Source organism: Nicotiana sylvestris, chromosome 8 (genome assembly GCF_000393655.2).
Source record: "Nicotiana sylvestris chromosome 8, ASM39365v2, whole genome shotgun sequence".
Taxonomy (NCBI): domain Eukaryota; kingdom Viridiplantae; phylum Streptophyta; class Magnoliopsida; order Solanales; family Solanaceae; genus Nicotiana; species Nicotiana sylvestris.
The window spans coordinates 212,960,998-212,978,451 of record NC_091064.1 but is presented as its reverse complement, the minus strand read 5'-3'; the positions used below and the strand labels follow the sequence as shown (position 1 = coordinate 212,978,451).

At 40.5% G+C, this 17,454-nt stretch overlaps 1 protein-coding gene across 1 annotated transcript; it reads right to left on the bottom strand.

The window, feature by feature from the left end:
• Nucleotides 1-523: 523 nt before the first annotated feature.
• LOC104231168 (protein P21-like) lies at nt 524-1,226 on the bottom strand. The gene has a single exon (XM_009784115.2). The coding sequence runs from the start codon at nt 1,214-1,216 to the stop codon at nt 524-526; it is 693 nt and encodes a 230-aa protein (XP_009782417.1). The 5' UTR covers nt 1,217-1,226.
• Nucleotides 1,227-17,454: the final 16,228 nt, after the last annotated feature.

The following is a 17,454-nucleotide window of genomic DNA, read 5'->3' as shown; positions in this document are numbered from 1 at the left end:
GCGGACCGTTATTAAAATAGGTACGAGTCTCGTACCTATCCAAGTCATCTAAAGACCGAAGATCGGAAGAAGTTGAAGATACGAATCTGATGATGTAAAAGAGTTTAAATATAGCATTAAATATCAAATACGTTAGAATATTTGTTTTAAAAAGAAATGATTGTGTAACGTTTCTTTTAATGTCATTTATTGCTCATAATTGCCTCATTAAGACAAAGGCATTACCTCTTCTCCTAGGATTAGCTATAAAAGGAGAAGAACTCACCATCTGTAAGGATACGAAATATTATTGGGATCTTACTGAAATACAAAACTATTTACTGCTTTACCATCATTCTCAGAAATATTTTGTTTTCGTCTCCTGATTATCAGTAACCCGAATTTCTTTTTAGCTTTGACCAAAGACTCAGATTTTTGGTTAAACAAGTTTAACAAGATCGCTTCTTATTTAGTACACTTAGTACGAAAATTTTCATACTGGCCACTTAAAGCAAAATATATAGGAGTATATGCTTTGTGGCATTTATGGGCAGAAAACCACTCTATAGTTGGTTCCTGTAGGACAAGCAAAAGTGCTAGTTTGATCATCCTTAGGGTAACTATAGGCATCAGGACACCTATCCTTAAAAAACTTCGAAAATTCAGTTGGGCCACAATTTCCATAATTACAACAATAATTATCAGTCTTGAAAATGGTACAAGGATTATTATACCCACCAGGAGCTCGTAATTGGTTCGGACATTGTCCATTAATATCAACAGTGCACCTAATACCACGGGTGACCCCATTGAAGGTGGGGCTAAAGTCCATCGGTACGTTGAATCCATCGACGAGAGAGATGTCGAAAAAATCAAGATCATTAAATTGTTTTAAGCCATATTCAGCTAAAGTGTTTGGGGGTATCACATAAGCTTGACACTGGAGAAGACCATTGCAATCTCCAGTCTCACACTTACCGTGGCCCGAACCATCGAAATTGCAACCAGTTCGGGCCCAAATACGGGCTCCTTGCGTGCCAGCTGGCACGTCGATTGTCCAGGTTTGACCAGAGTCGAGCTGGCGACCACCACCCACTGGCACAGAGGCAGCCCAAACTGTGTAAGGACAATTGTTTCGAACATCAAATGTGGTTGCATCAGAGTGAGTGAAGAGGAGGAAATTAGCAATGAGAAAAAAAGGGAAAATTAACATGGATTTGAAAATGCCCATTTTCATTTTGAAGGAAAATAGGTACTAAGGTTTTCTAATTAGGTTTAGTGTTGTACTGCAAAGACAGACTTAGAATGCTAGCTATTTATAGAGACGAATTTGGGAAGGATGCTGAAAACTTTAGGTTTTGGAGTAAATGCAAGAAGTTGCAATGGACCCCTAAGTCTTCGTCAATGTGGAAGCTAAGGTTGTCGGCAATTTTGGAATTGTACATAAGTAAATAATGTTTTTAACTTTTCCAAGAGAAATGTTGTGGCTTAAAATTTCCAGCTCAATTGTTTATGGGTCATCACCTGTTTCTAATTGAAATGAGTGTTTTCGAGACCATGAAAACCTCATTTAGAGTCGCCTCGATTTGTGTGCGCAATCCGGGCGCGTAGCCGGAAAGCTTAAATGTGAAATCTTGTGAAAATTGCTAAGTTTTGACCTCGAAATGAATAAATTTGACTTCGGTCAACATTTTAGATAAACGGACCCGGGCCCGTGATTTGACGATTTCGGAGGGTCCGTAGGAAAATATGGGACTCGGGCGTATGCCCGGAATCGATTTCCGAGGTCCCCAACCCGAGTTATGAATTTTTAAGTGAAATTGTTCTCTGAAAATGTTTAAAGAAAATGGAAATGAAATCTGATTAGAAAGCAATGGTATCGGGACCGTATTTTGGTTCCGGCACCCGGTACGAGTCTTATATATGTTTTGAATCACTCCTGTAAAGTTTGGTAAAAAACGGACGTCGTTTAACGTGATCCTGACCCAAATTGGGAAATTTGATGTTTAAAAGGAAATCTGAGAAATTTCATGGATCTTGAGGCTCAATTCGATGTTCATGATGTTATATTGGTGATGTGATCACATGAATATGTTCGTAGGGTGTTTTTGAGGTAGTGTGCATGCTTGGTTTAGAATTTTGAGGGCTCGTGTGAGTTTCTAATAGGTTCCGGGATGTTTTAGGCTTTAGAAGAACAGATGTTGCAGGTTCAGGCATTTTGACAGGTCTCTGAACCCTCTTGTGCGGTCCGCGAGCAATCACGTGCGGTTGCGGAGGGGCTAGCGTGGCCGCGGTCGCCTTGAGCGGTTCGCGGTGGGTGTTGTGCCGCCGCGGTCGACTTGGTGCGGTCCGCACGGGGCAATGATCCGCAGGTCTTCAGGGAACCTGCGCGGCCGCGGTCCTTCTTGCGTGGTCCGCGGTGGGAACTTTAGAGGGGTATAAATACACGTGAATTTTAGTTATTTTACACTTTCAAAACCCCAAAACATAAGATGCGATTTTTTAAACAACGTTTCTTCTCCGAAACGATTGGTAAGTGATTTCTAACTTATTTTCTTTACTTCTTAACATCTTTTAACATGATTTCAACTTCAAATCAAAGATTTTCATGGGGAAACTGGGTGATGTGGGTAGAACTTAGGTTTTTCTAAAATTAGGGATTTGGACCTCAATTTGAGGTCCGATTTCAAAACAAACCATATATTTGAATTTGTGAGGGAATAGGTAATCGGGTTTTGGTCCGAACCTCGAGTTGCGACCACGTGGGCCCGGGAGTGAATTTTGACTTTTGGGTAAAACTTTGGAAAACTCATTTGCATGCATTGGGGTTGATTCATTTAGCATTTATTAATGTGATTAAGTAACTTATGACTAGATTCGAGCGGATTAGTGGTGGAATCAAGAGGTAAAGCTATAATTGAGACATGAGTGGTGTTCAAGGCATCGAGGTAAGTGTTTGGTTTAACCCTAGCTTGAGGGATTAGAAGTTGAGTCATATTTGCTACTTGCTTCTTGTTGAGTACGACGTATAGGCATGGTGACGAGTATCTATACGTTGGTGTCAAGCATGACTGTGGGTCTTAACTTGAAAGTTGTTGTGTTTTTGAATGACACCTTGTATACTTTAATTAATGATCCTCTATGATTAAGTATTTCCATTAATTGAACTGAGTACTAGCAAAGTGAGATTGGTTATAGCTGATTCTCCCTTTGCCGAGATGACTATTTCGATATCCTTGTTCCCTTGCCGGGCGGTTATTATATTACTTATGTTCCCTTGCCGAGATTTCTTGTGATTGTGTGATGAACTGAAATGGGAGCGGGTGGTACGCCTGCCACAAGATATTATGAAATGGAAGCGGGTGGTACGTCTACCACAAGCTTGATGAAATGGGAACGGGTGGTACGCCTACCACAAGATATTATTAAATGGGAGCGAGTTGTACGCCTACCACAAGATTGATGAAATGGGAGCGGGTGGTACGCCTACCACAAGATATTATGAAATGGGAGCGGGTGGTACGCCTACCACAAGATTGATGAAATGGGAGCGGGTGGTACGCCTACCACAAGATATTATGAAATGGGAGCGGGTGGACGCCTACCACAAGATATTAAGAAATGGGAGCGGGTGGTACGCCTACCACAAGATTGATGAAATTGGAGCGAGTGGTACGCCTACCACAAGATATTATGAAATGGGAGCGGGTGGTACGCCTACCACAAGATATTATGAAATGGGAGCGGGTGGTATTCCTACCACGAGATATAATGAAATGGGAGCGGGTGGTACGCCTACCACGAGATAGAATGAAATGGGAGCGGGTGGTACGCCTACCACGAGATATGAGAAATGGGATCGGATTGCACGCCTGCAACAAGAGGAAACTGAAAGTGAAAGTTGCCTTTATTTTCTTCATTTGTGATAGAAGTTATAGTGCTAGCTTCCTTATTATTCCTTGTCATTTCTTTTAACTGCTATCCCCGAAGCATGTTCCCCTTCCCTAGCTTTAACTGCTTATTACTTGTTTATTTTTCCGCCATATATTATATAACTGTACAGGTTTATTTGGAGTCTGGTCTTAGCCTCGTCACTACCTCGTCGGGGTTAGGCCAGACACTTACCAGCACATGGGGTCGGTTGTGCTAATACTATGCTCTGTGCTCTTTTGCATAGATCCAGGTTTTGGACAGTAGCAGTAGCGCGGGAGCCAGCCTTTAGTCCAGTGAGACACTGAGGTAGCCTTGCAGGCGTTCGCAGGCCCGGCGTCTCCTCTATCTTTTATTTCCGTCTGTTATCTCATATATTCGAGACAAACAGTTTATATTTTCTTTCAAACGGTTGTATTTAGCACTCTTAGAAGTTCGTGAGTAATGTGACACCAGTTCTTGGGTAGAGGCATATGTTGATTCTCGCATTATTGTTCAGCTTTCTTTAAATTTAAGTCTTCCGCATATTTATTTAATTTCGTTGCTTTCATGCTACCACCGAAAATTGTTAAAAGAAGTAATTGTTAACGATGTAAGCAGTTAAGGATTGGCTTGCCTAGCTCTCATTAGTAGGCGCCATCACGACTCCCGGGGGTGGGAAATCCGGATCGTGACATCAATCTACCACTCTATCTTGGTTCGCTAGACCCTCTATCTCAGCTCCCTACAAACTTAGCATCGATCATATGGTTTAGATATTTGACTACATGTTTTGTATAACGGAAAATGTTTTCCAAGAAAATGTTTTATTTGAAAACAAGCACTAATCTTACTTATTTTTCGGTGTTTGGTAAATTAAGAAAAATAACTTGTCAAGAGTATTTATAAATAATTTAGATACAATAAACATAAACCCATAAATTTTCGAACAACCAATCTTCCGAACCCACAAATTTCATAAACTCCTGAACCGTTAAACTTTCGAACCCGTAAATTCAATAATTTCTAAACCCGTAAACTTCCAAACACGTAAACTTCCGAACTCATAACTTTTTAAGTTATGGGTTCATATTTACTAGTTCCTGCAATTTCAATAAATTCTTACACATAAATTTATATTTCGCATCAAAAGTTATGGGTTGAAGTGCCGGTAACTAGAATTCTATATGGCTTGGTGTTTATGAGAGACTAATTAGCAGGGTGATTATAGGGTAAAAATGGGACCGGTGTCGTCGTTGTTAAGTTACTAATTACGTTGGAAATATTGGTTTGTGATAATGTAATGGTTTGGCTGGACTTGCAGACTAGTCAAGATAATGGTGTAAGGTGTTGCTACTAGAACCTGTAGATAATGTAGCTAGATAATCGTATGGCCTAATATCACAGATAGAATCATTTACTTTTGAACAGTATATATAACAATAGCAAATTAAAGAGAAAAATCAAAGTTAAGACAATGAACTTGGATGGAATATCTACAACATTTTAGGCCTTCCGCCACCCTTGAATAATGTGGCCTAAACTAGCATAAAGTGTGGCATTTGAGAAAAAGCCACACTTTTTAACTTTAGATAACGCTTTTAACGGGTGGCCTAAGTTGGCATAACCCTTACCATAAGGTCACGCTTTTGAAGTGTTACTTTAGAAGCCACACTTCAAAGTGTGGCCTATAAGGTACAAAGATCACGCTTGTGCATACCCTTATATTAACGCTTTTTAAGTCCTGCAGCAACACTTTCAAAGTGTGACTTTTGGAACCTTATAGGACACATTGTTCAAGCGTAGCTTCTGCTAGAATTCATGTAAAGTGCTATTTTTTTATAATAAAATTATATTTTTTTAAATATACCAAGTAATCACATTTATTACCTAACATATATTACCAGATATTTTGAGATCATTGCTACGTATGAAGCTCTCAAGAACTACATCAAATAACAAATAACGAAAAAGTTCAAATGCGTACGCTTATATATCATGTACTACATTAACTAGCAGCACCAATTGTTCAAAGGTGCAGCCTAACAATAAACTAAAAATAAAATTATGTATCATGATAACACTTTACACATATTAATCAATTTAAATCAGCATTTATTAGAAACCTCATTTGATATACCCTTAGCTACAAGTTTCTTTTCTAATACATGCCTCGTTTAACATCTTTCACATCATCTCCTGATTTTGTAACTGGTCCATTTTTGTAAGCTTGACCACACCATTAATTTAATCAGCGTGTGAGGTTTTCTTGTTCAAACCCATAGAAATTTCTGAAGGTTTGTAAGCCTTAAGTTCCCCATTTGCATTTTCTTTATTCCCTTTAGTAGCTCTGTCTTCCAATACCTGCAACTGAGACAAACAAAGATGCATTGTTTGTTATAGCCTTCAAATAATGTGAAATTGTTTATCTCCATTTCAGCTTCCAATATATATTATGAGATGAGAACCCTTTTCCCCCCTTTTCCCCCACAACTTCGTAAGATGCAGACAAACGAAAGAAAGACCACCAACAAGAGAGGGATGGATGGAGGTAGTACGATCTACCTTTTGATACAGAAAAGAAACTAAAGAGATATCTTTTTTCAAAATCTCATAGACCGAGCAATTTTCTTAAACGAGTGGAACTGCTTCTCGGGCACATAAACATTTTCCTGATAAACCTGCATGAGTTCCACAAAATATGAGAGGCTTACAATTTGAGAATTAATTGCACAATACTCAGGAATGAAAAAATTGTGACCCCCCTCAAACAAGTGCAGAATCGCTGGTAAATTCCCATGGAAGTAAAAAAAATTCCATAATCAAGCAAAGAAGCATCTAAAGGGAAATAAACTCACTTCGTCCGCCAAAAGAACGAGGCCTTCTTTCTTGCAGAATTCCACAATAGCTCGTTGGTTGGCCTCAACAAGAACCTAAGGTATACATAGAAGCTATTCATGCTATATATAAACATTCTGAAATTTTATTGGGAAAGGGAAGGCTAGAATTTTCCACCACAGTAGGTTCTTCCTAAATGATGAAAATCAATGATGAGATTCCAAAATCTAATAAACCATTACCTGCCCCGTTAGGTTGCCTGGATTAATCACAAACAAAGCCCTAACTTTAATACCCTTGGATTTTGCAGTTTTCAACTGATTCTCAAGCTCTGAGATCCCCAGTCCCCATCATATTTCTTCATCAAGATAATAGGGAACCTAAAATACCAGATAAAAGCATACATAAGAGGGTCACGTGTCACCTTCAACTGAATAATAAGCCAATCAGGTCAGCTCTCATTAATAAACTTTTATAATAATCTCTTCCAAAAGTAGGTTAATCTAGCCTATTAAGGCCAACTATACAACTAGCACTGATCAACTTTAAATTGAAGCACATGCACATATGAGAGTGCCACTATGGAGGGAAATTGAAGTGGAATAAAGTGGATATTGGGGGATAGGACAGAGAGTTCTATCATTTTATGAACGACTGCATCATCATATGAACCTGAATAGAGGATGAAGAACCAACATTATCGACACCAGAAGCAATTGTATCACGTAATCCTTTGACGCCCTAAAGTTTAGCAAACACAAAAATAAGTTTTAGGAGTATACTGGCTGCAAATCTAGGACATTACAATAGAAGATATTTTCACCTGACTGTGGTTGTATGCACATGTCACTCTGCCAGGAATTTGGTCAAGGATCTGGAAAGCTCGTTCTATTAAATCCGCACTACAAAGTAAAGAGAGAATGAAAGACATCAAATAACAATTTCTTGTAGTTTCTGACTGGTTCTATTAGACGTAGTTCAGAAATCACCTTTTCCTTATCATAGGTAGCAGGACAAATGCTATTTAGACCACAAAATCCTGTAGAACATGGCTGAAGTTGATTCAAATTCACCATACTCCTTTACATTGGTGACCGATGTTCCAACAAATGTCCAGACAAAAGGTTTTTGCTTCTAGTTGGGTGTAAAGTCATAATCAATACCATGGTATTTAGGAAAAGGAAAAGCTCAAAGAAAGAACCTATCAACTAAAACATACAAGCTTTTGAATAACAAAAAGTGAGTGACTATAATTCAATAAGAACACTACATTGCACTGATTTCACAGAATAAGGAAAAAGTAAGAGTTTGATTATAGCCACTTGCAATTTTTTTAAAAATACCGGATAATATGTATACAGTTTGAAGCTAAAACTGAAACAATACCCACAAGCAGTAGGTGCAAATAAAATAGACTCATCAATTATCTCAAAGTGTTCACGATCAAATATATTACCTCGGAGCTTCTCAATGATCACAACAATCCACATTTTATTGATCTTTTAGCTTAAAGTAATACATTTCACTTTTTTCAGGCCTCAAAAACATTACTTGATATGTCAAGATGACATGAAATAGCACCAAGTCACCACTCTCATAGTTCACTTTTGCTAACTTGCATCAATTACAATAACAATCACATCACTTGGTTTTATAAGTTGGACGTTGACTTCAAAACACTAAAACGAATAATATCATTAATATTCAGATGTAAATTATTTACTATACAACAGCAAGGACAAAAGCTTACATCAGTAGCAGGACTGTTCCATGTTTGAAAAATACAGGGGAAAACATTTGGTTTATGAAAATTAGACATGTTAATTCCACTTCTTCAGACATCTCTAGAAACTAAGGCAAATGAATTGTGTCACGACCCAAGCTGGAGGGTCATGACTAGCACCCGACCATACTTGCCGAGCACCAACGTATATTTTATCTAACTTTCTTTATTATCTTTTAGGGCTGATGAGATCAATATAAATGGTAGACCTAGATCATGGACAACCAGCAATAAAATATGACGGCATGAACATACATAGCAGGGGATGACCAGACAATCAAGAAACTACATATAAGGTAAGAGCTACCACGCTACCATTAAAGACTACACAACAAAAACCAGCCGACAAGGCATACCAAACTATACATGAGTCGACACTTGTCTATAAGCCTCTAAATGAACATAAGTGTTTCAACATAGCCGGAACAGGGCCCCAACATACCCATAATGTCTATAACAGAAATGCATACCAAGACCATGGCAAGTCCGTAGAAGGAATCTCGCTAATCACTGCTGAACTGGACAACCTTCTATGGTGGGGGAGCTGCACCTGCCTGTCTATCAGGACCTGCAGCATGACATGCAGCGTCCACCATAAAAGGACGTCAGTACGAATAAAGTACTGAGTATGTAAGGCAGGGAACCATAAATACGAATAGTAATGTAAGCAGGGATAGAGAATATACAACCTTGAAAATCTGAGTACCTCTGAGGGCTACTGACATGCAATGCATGATACATATGTATATATACATAAACTTTTAAAACATACGCCTCTGTGGGCATCATCATCATCATATCGTACCCGACCATAATAGGCTCGGTAAAAACATACCCGGCCATCATAAGGCTCGGTAGAATCGTACCTGACCACGTGGAGCTCGGTAAAACCCAACTGATCAGTGGTTGCACAATAGGTGTCGTACCCGGCCGACTATATACCCGGCCGACTATATCGCGACTCGGTAGAGTAAAATAGATACATATATATAATGCATGCTCGACTCATGGAATCACATTCTAAACCTTTCGGAGTGACGTAAGGTCGGTATTCTCTGTACACGTTATTAGGACCAACTCTTCATTACGAACCTTATAAGAATCAGGAAGTACCAACAACATTGATAACATAAGAATAAGAGAAGCAATATTAACATCAATCGTTCCATAAGAGGGAAAGCAATGTAAGTACTGCTAGCTTATAAGAGTAGAGTATCTTTGGAAGCTCGTTCATTACAATATGTACAATCGGAGTCGTGCAAAAGAAGAAAAGAGATAACCTCACATACCTTGTATATACTGCCCCAATCACAAGCTATGCAATTGTCACAACTCCTTAGTCTACAATAAGAGAAACGATACTATCGTTATCATTTAAGCGTCATAACTATTATGTATCGACCACAACCTATTTTACGTTGAAACGGACAGCACCTCCCCTATATATATGACTTCACACCATTCCAAACAATCACCAAACATCCCAAACAACATAAATAATAAACATATTGAGCCTCCCAAAATAGTCCACGCACAACCTTATTACATCATACATACGACGACCACCGTAGTCATGTCAAACGACGCGAAAATGTTACGAATCACTATCAGCCCACAACCCTACATATATATGGTGTTCCTCCACACCCTTCCACCTCCAAAACTCCACAAAATAGTAGTAAAACACTCAACCCAATAGTAACACAAAACAGTCCACAAAACAGTCCGTTACAAGTGAATAACTCGAACTCACGGCTTCCGATCACCGTCCCGTGAGTTCTTACATGTATAGAACGAATTACCATGAATTCACAGCAGAGAAAAATGTATGAAAGATGGCAGTAACTTACCTTACTTGTTGGATAACTCAGCCCTTCCCTTGGTTCTTCAAACTCTAGGTTTTACCTTCAAATAGAACTTGAAAGAGAGGGAAAATCGATTAGGGTTTGTGTGGGATTTTTGGGGAGGAGTTGCAGGGGTTAACTTTGGTTTTGAGGGTCTGAAATATGGATGAAATAACTGAGTTCATAACCCCTTAAAAGTCCTCTCTTGGCCGACTTAGGTCTTTTAATTTTGTCCTCTTATTTTGGCAAGTAGGTGATGCACCTACTCGTCATCTACCAATCTGCACAGGCTTGGAAAAATATAAATATCTCTATACTCTAAGATCGTATTGACAAATGGTTTAATGCGTTGGAAACTAGACTCGTCGATCTTTAATTTGGTGGGTAGATCACCCCGTAATTCCTTGTAAATTAGGAGAAAAACTTAGAAACATTTAACCTAATGTTTAAGTAAAATTATGAACCTAAGTTGCGATAACGTTTGTCGACTTTTGTTTCATAACTCGTTTGACTTCAAGACTTATGATACGGAAATTATATGATTCAAACACCTTAATACATGACCTTGAGTGTATTAAGAACCTCTAGGTTTACCTGAAAATACGAGTTACCACATCTTTGATTCGTTTAACTTCTAATACTTATTAATCACCCTTATACACCCTTGTATCACTTAAGACCAATATGATTAACTTCTTATCATCTCAAAGGTAATTCCTTCTTGAATTTATGTTAACTAATATATGGCATGAACTAACGCATGTGGATATGGGTTGTAACACCCTTCCCCCTTAGGAACATTCGTCCTCGAATGTAAGGGTTCATGGGGAGTTTAAATCATCGTGGATTCCGGTCAAGTTTCTCCCATAAATAGAGGACAAACTTGCAAGCGGTTAACTCAATGTATGGCCTTACAAGAGTATGCAAAGCATTATGGACATGTACATTATCTGCATATCGCCATTTTGTATTAAGGAAGAGTATTCTCAAGTTATTGCTTACCTCATAGAGCCATTTCACCTTCCAATGTATCATGTGTTCCACCAGCATCCTTGTTATCTTCATTCTGGAATAGGTACGGGTATTTAGACTTCATCTCCTCTTCTGCTTCCCATGTTATTTCTTCCATATTCTTGTTCCTCCACAATACTTTGATGGAAGCTACATCTTTTGTTCTCAGCTTGCGGACTTGTCGATCTAATATAGCCAATGGCACTTCTTCATATGATAGGTCCTCTGTAACCTGTACATCTTTGATAGGGACGACTCGAGAAGGGTCTCCAATACATTTCCTCAACATAGATACATGGAATACCGGGTGGACAAATTCCAATTCGGATGGCAATTCTAACTCATAAGCAACCTGTCCAATCCGTCGAAGAATTTTATACGGCCCGATATACCTTGGACTCAGCTTACCTTTCTTCCCAAAACGCATAATACCCTTCATTGGTGAGATCCTCAGGAAAACCCAATCACCAACCTCAAACTCTAGATCACGACGTCGGACATCAGAATAAGATTTTTGCCTGCTTTGTGCCGTCCTCAATCGCTCCTGTATCACTTTCACCTTCTCAATAGCTTGGTGAATCAAATCTGGCCCATATAATTCTGTTTCACCGACTTCGAACCATCCAACTGGTGATCTACATCTTCTCCCGTATAGTGCCTCGTATGGGGCCATTTTAATACTGGAATGGTAGCTATTATTGTAGGCGAATTCTATGAGTGGAAGATGGTCATCCCAATTTCCCTTAAAATCTAGAACACATGCTCGTAGCATATCTTCCAGTGTCTGAATGGTACGTTCAGCCTGTCCGTCAGTCTGCGGATGAAATGCAGTGCTGAGATTCACTTGTGTGCCTAAACCCTTCTGAAAAGACCTCCAAAAGTTAGCTGTAAATTGAGCTCCTCGGTCTGATATAATAGATACCGGCACACCATGAAGCCTAACAATCTCCTTGATATACAACTTCGCATAATCTTCAGCCGTGTAAGTTGTCTTAACTGGCAGAAAATGGGCACATTTTGTAAGTCGATCAATTATCACCCAGATGGAGTCAAACTTATGATAAGAGCGAGGTAATCCAATAATGAAGTCCATATTAATCACCTCCCATTTCCAGGTCGGAATCTCTATATTCTGAAGCAATCCACCGGGTTTCTGATGTTCTATCTTTACTTGTTGACAATTGGGACACTGGGCTACAAATTCTGCAATAGACTTCTTCATGTTATCCCACCAATACTGCTCCTTGACATCATGATACATCTTTGTCGAGCCGGGATGGATGGAATATCGGGATTGATGAATCTCATTCATAATCTTCTCTCGCAACCCTGCCACATTAGGCACACACAATCGGCTCTGGTATCTCAGTGCCCCATCTTTTCCGATCCCAAAAGCCATACTTTTACACTGTTGAATGCTTTCTCTTAATCGTACTAAGATAGGATCTTCATATTGTCGTGCTTTTACCTCGGCTACCAAAGATGATTCTGATGTATTCTGTACAGTAACACCTCCGTCATCAGAGTCTAACAATCTGATTCTCATATTGGCTAGCTGATGAAGCTCTTTAATCAACCCCCATCTACCTGCCTCAATATGTACTAAGCTTCCCATTGATTTACGGCTGAGAGCGTCTGCCACAACATTGGCTTTACCGGGATGATACAATATCTCGACGTCGTAGTCTTTCAATAATTCAAGCCACCTACGCTGCCTCAAATTCAACTCTTTCTGCTTGAAGATGTATTGTAAACTCTTGTGATCTGTGTAGATGTCAACATGGACGCCGTATAAGTAGTGCCGCCATATCTTCAAAGCATATATTACTGCAGCCAATTCCAAATCATGGGTTGGATAATTCTTTTCATGCTTCTTCAATTGTCTTGATGCATAAGCAATCACCTTCCCACGCTGCATCAATACGCACCCCAAACCTATACCTGAGGCATCACAATATACCACATAACCTTCTGTTCCTTCAGGAAGAGTGAGCACTGGTGCGGATGTCAATCGATTCTTCAGCTCCTGAAAACTACGTTCACAAGTGTCAGACCACTGGAACTTGGTAGCTTTCTGTGTTAACTTAGTCAATGGTGATGATATAGAGGAAAACCCTTCCACAAACCGCCTATAATATCCTGCTAGCCCTAGGAAGCTGCGGACTTCTGATGGTGTTGTAGGTCTCGGCCAATTCTTTACTGCATCGATCTTCTGAGTGTCGACACTAATACCCTCGTCATATATCACATGGCCAAGGAACGCTACTGAGTTCAGCCAAAATTCACATTTGGAGAGCTTAGCATATAAATTACGATCTTGAAGCGTCTGTAATACTATCCGCAAGTGGCCCGCATGTTCCGCATCCGAACGAGAATATACTAGAATGTCATCAATGAATACAATCACGAACACATCAAGATAGGGCCTAAATATAGTATTCATGAGATCCATAAAAGCTGTTGGGGCATTTGTTAGCCCGAAATGACATCACCAAGAACTCAAAGTGCCTGTATCTTGTCTGGAAGGCCGTCTTTGGAATATCCTTCTCCTTAACCCTCACCTGATGATACCCTGAACGTAAATCAATCTTGGAGAAATACTTGGCACCCTGGAGTTGGTCAAACAGGTCATCAATTCTTGGAAGTGGATACTTGTTCTTTATAGTAGACTTATTCAACTGTCGATAGTCGATACACATCCGTAACGACCCGTCTTTCTTCCGCACGAATAGGACTGGTGCACCCCAAGGTGAAGTGCTAGGCCTAATAAAGCCCTTATCCAGCAAGTCCTTCAACTGCACCTTCAACTCTCGCAACTCTGCCGGGGCCATTCTGTATGGAGGAATAGAGATCGGTTGAGTGTCAGGCAACACATCAATGCTAAACTCAATCTCCCTTTCAGGAGGAAGGCCTGGGAGTTCATCTGGGAAAACATCTGGGAATTCGTTGACCACAGGGATTGATTGTAAAGTAGGCGGTTTCGCCTCCGCATCCCTAACGCGAACGAGATGATAAATGTAACCTTTTGAGATCATTTTCCTTGCCTTAAGATAGGAAATAAACCTACCTTTTGGTGTAGAAATATTCCCTTTCCATTCAATGATGGGTTCACTAGGAAATTGAAACCTAACCATCTTCGTACGACAGTCAACATTTGCATAGCATGAGGCCAACCAGTCCATTCCCATTAGCACATCAAAATCAACCATTTCTAACTCAAATAAATTTGCCGAGGTTTGACGACTACAAATCATCACAGTGTAACCTCTCTATACCCTTCTAGCAATCACAGAATCTCCTATCGAAGTAGATACCGCAAGGGGTTTACTTATCAATTCAGGTTCAATGCCAAACTTATTAGCCACAAAGGGTGTAACATATGATAATGTAGATCCCGGATCAATCAGCGCATATACATCATAAGAAAACACAGATAAAATACCTGTAACAACATCTGGAGATGACTCGAGATCCTGTCGACCTACTAGAGCATAGGTTCGATTTTGACCACCTCTCAAACTCGGCACTGCACCTCTACCTCTACCACGACCTGTCGACTGCTGAAAACCCCGTGCTAGAGGTCGAATTGATGAGGAAGAAGCAGACACAGATCCAGTCCGCTGAGCCATATCATCACCTCCCCTGTTAGGACAATCCCGCATCATATGGCCAGGCTGTCCGCAAGAATAACATGCATCAGAACCTCGACGGCACATTCCAAAGTGGGCCTTGCCGCAATGATCACAACGTGGTGTTGTGGGTTTCGTCTGACTAGTATCCCTGTGATGTTGCGAGCCTGATGCCTGCGAACTCTGACCTGAACCAGAATGGGTAAATCGATCATATTGAGGCATCTAAAACTGTGGGGGAGAACTAGCTACAGGTGGTGACGAACTCCTCGAAGACTGGGGCCTGACGCTGCCTCTAAAGTCATTAGAATACCTTGAAAATCTCGCCCTCTTATGCTGGCCCCTATCCTGCTCCCTATCTGCCCTCTGCTGGCGCTTACGATCCTCTAGGGTCTGGGCATAAGCTTGAACACGGGAAATATCCATGCCCTCCACCAAGGAGGCTGTCGTGCACTCATTATCAGATGTGGTCCCAATCCGTTCACGAACAAATGCACCCTATCACTCATCTCGGCCACCATATGGCGAGCATACCTTGCTAAAGAATCAAACTACATATTGTACTCTCGCACACTCATATTACCTTGTCTAAGGTTCAAGAACTTATTTGCTCTAGCTCGTCGTATCTCAGCTGGCAAGTAGTGACGAAGAAAGGCCGCATAAAATTCCTTCCACACAGCTGGAGGAGCGTTCGAACCCCTGGATCTCTCCCAACTATCATACCAAAGAACCGCTAAATCCTGTAGCCGATAAGAAGCCAACTCTACTGCTTCTGTATCACTAACATGCATACCTCAAAGTGTACGATGAACCTGGTCAATAAAAGTCTGCGAGTCCTCCTTGGGGTCTGATCCAATAAACACTGGAGGGTCTAAATTAATAAAATCACGAACTCTCGTACTAACAGGTTTCTCAGCAGCACCTGTATTCTGCCTCTGAGCCTGAGCAACTACCAAGCTAGTCAATAACTGCACAACACTCCGTATTTCCTGGTCTGTAGTGCCAGACGGAGGAACTGGAGGTGCTGGGTGCCTCCTAATATACTCTGGAGGAGACAGGGTAGATGAGGTATGAGACGGTATCTCACTCTGAGCCTCACTTTGGCCTGCTTTGGCTTGGGGCACCTGACTGGTACCCTCTCCCGCAGTTGTATCAAGCCGTCTACTAATTGTTTGCTTCCTAGTCGAAGGCATCGCTGAAAGAAAATAAGGTGAATATTAGAGACAAACACTTACAACTCAACTCTACGCACGATATAGATTCAGGAAGAAGGTAACAACCCTAGATGTCATGTAGCCTTCTGATTATAAATGTGGTGTGCTACACATCCATAATCAAGACTCTACTAGACATGGCTTATAGACAATCCCTAGGACAGACTTACTCTGATACCAAGTTTGTCACGACCCAAACTGGAGGGCCATGACTAGCACCCGACCATACTTGTCGAGAACCAACGTACATTTTATCTAAATTTCTTTATTATCTTTTAGGGCTGATGAGATCAATATAAATGGTAGACCTGGATCATGGACAACCAGCAATAAAATATGACGGCATGAACATACATAGCAGGGGATGACCAGACAATCAAGAAACTACATATAAGGTATGAGCTACCACGCTACCATGAGACTATACAACAAAAACCAACCGACAAGGCATACCAAACTATACATGAGTCGACACTTGTCTATGAGCCTCTAAATGAACATAAGTGCTGCAACATAGACGGAACAGGTCCCCGACATACCCATAATGTCTATAACAGAAATGCATACCAAGACCACGGCAAGTCCGGAGAAGGGATCTCGCCAATCACCGCTGAACTGGACAGCCTACTGTGGTAGGGGAGCTGCACCTGCCTGTCTATCAGGACCTGCAGCATGACATGCAGCGTCCACAAACAAAAGGACGTTAGTACGAATAAAGTACTGAGTATGTAAGGCAGGGAACCATAAATATGAACAGTAATGTAAGTAGGGATAGAGAATATACAACCTTGAAAATCTGAGTACCTCTGAGGGCTACTGACATGCAATGCATGATACATATGAATGTATACATAAACTTTTAAAACATACACCTCTGTGGGCATCATCATCATCATATCGTACCCGACCATAATAGGCTCGGTAAAAACATACTCGGCCATCATAAGGCTCGGTAGAATCGTACCCGGCCACGTGGAGCTCGGTAAAACCCAACTGATCAGTGGTTGCACAATAGGTGCCGTACCCGGCTGACTATAGCGCGACTCGGTAGAGTAAAATAGATACATATATATAATGCATGCTCGACTCATGGAATCACATTCTAAACCTTTCGGAGTGACGTAAGGTCGGTATTCTCTGCACACGTTATTAGGACCAACTCTTCATTACGAACCTTATAAGAATTAGAAAGTACCAACAACATTTATAACATAAGAATAAGAGAAGCAACATTAACATCAATCGTT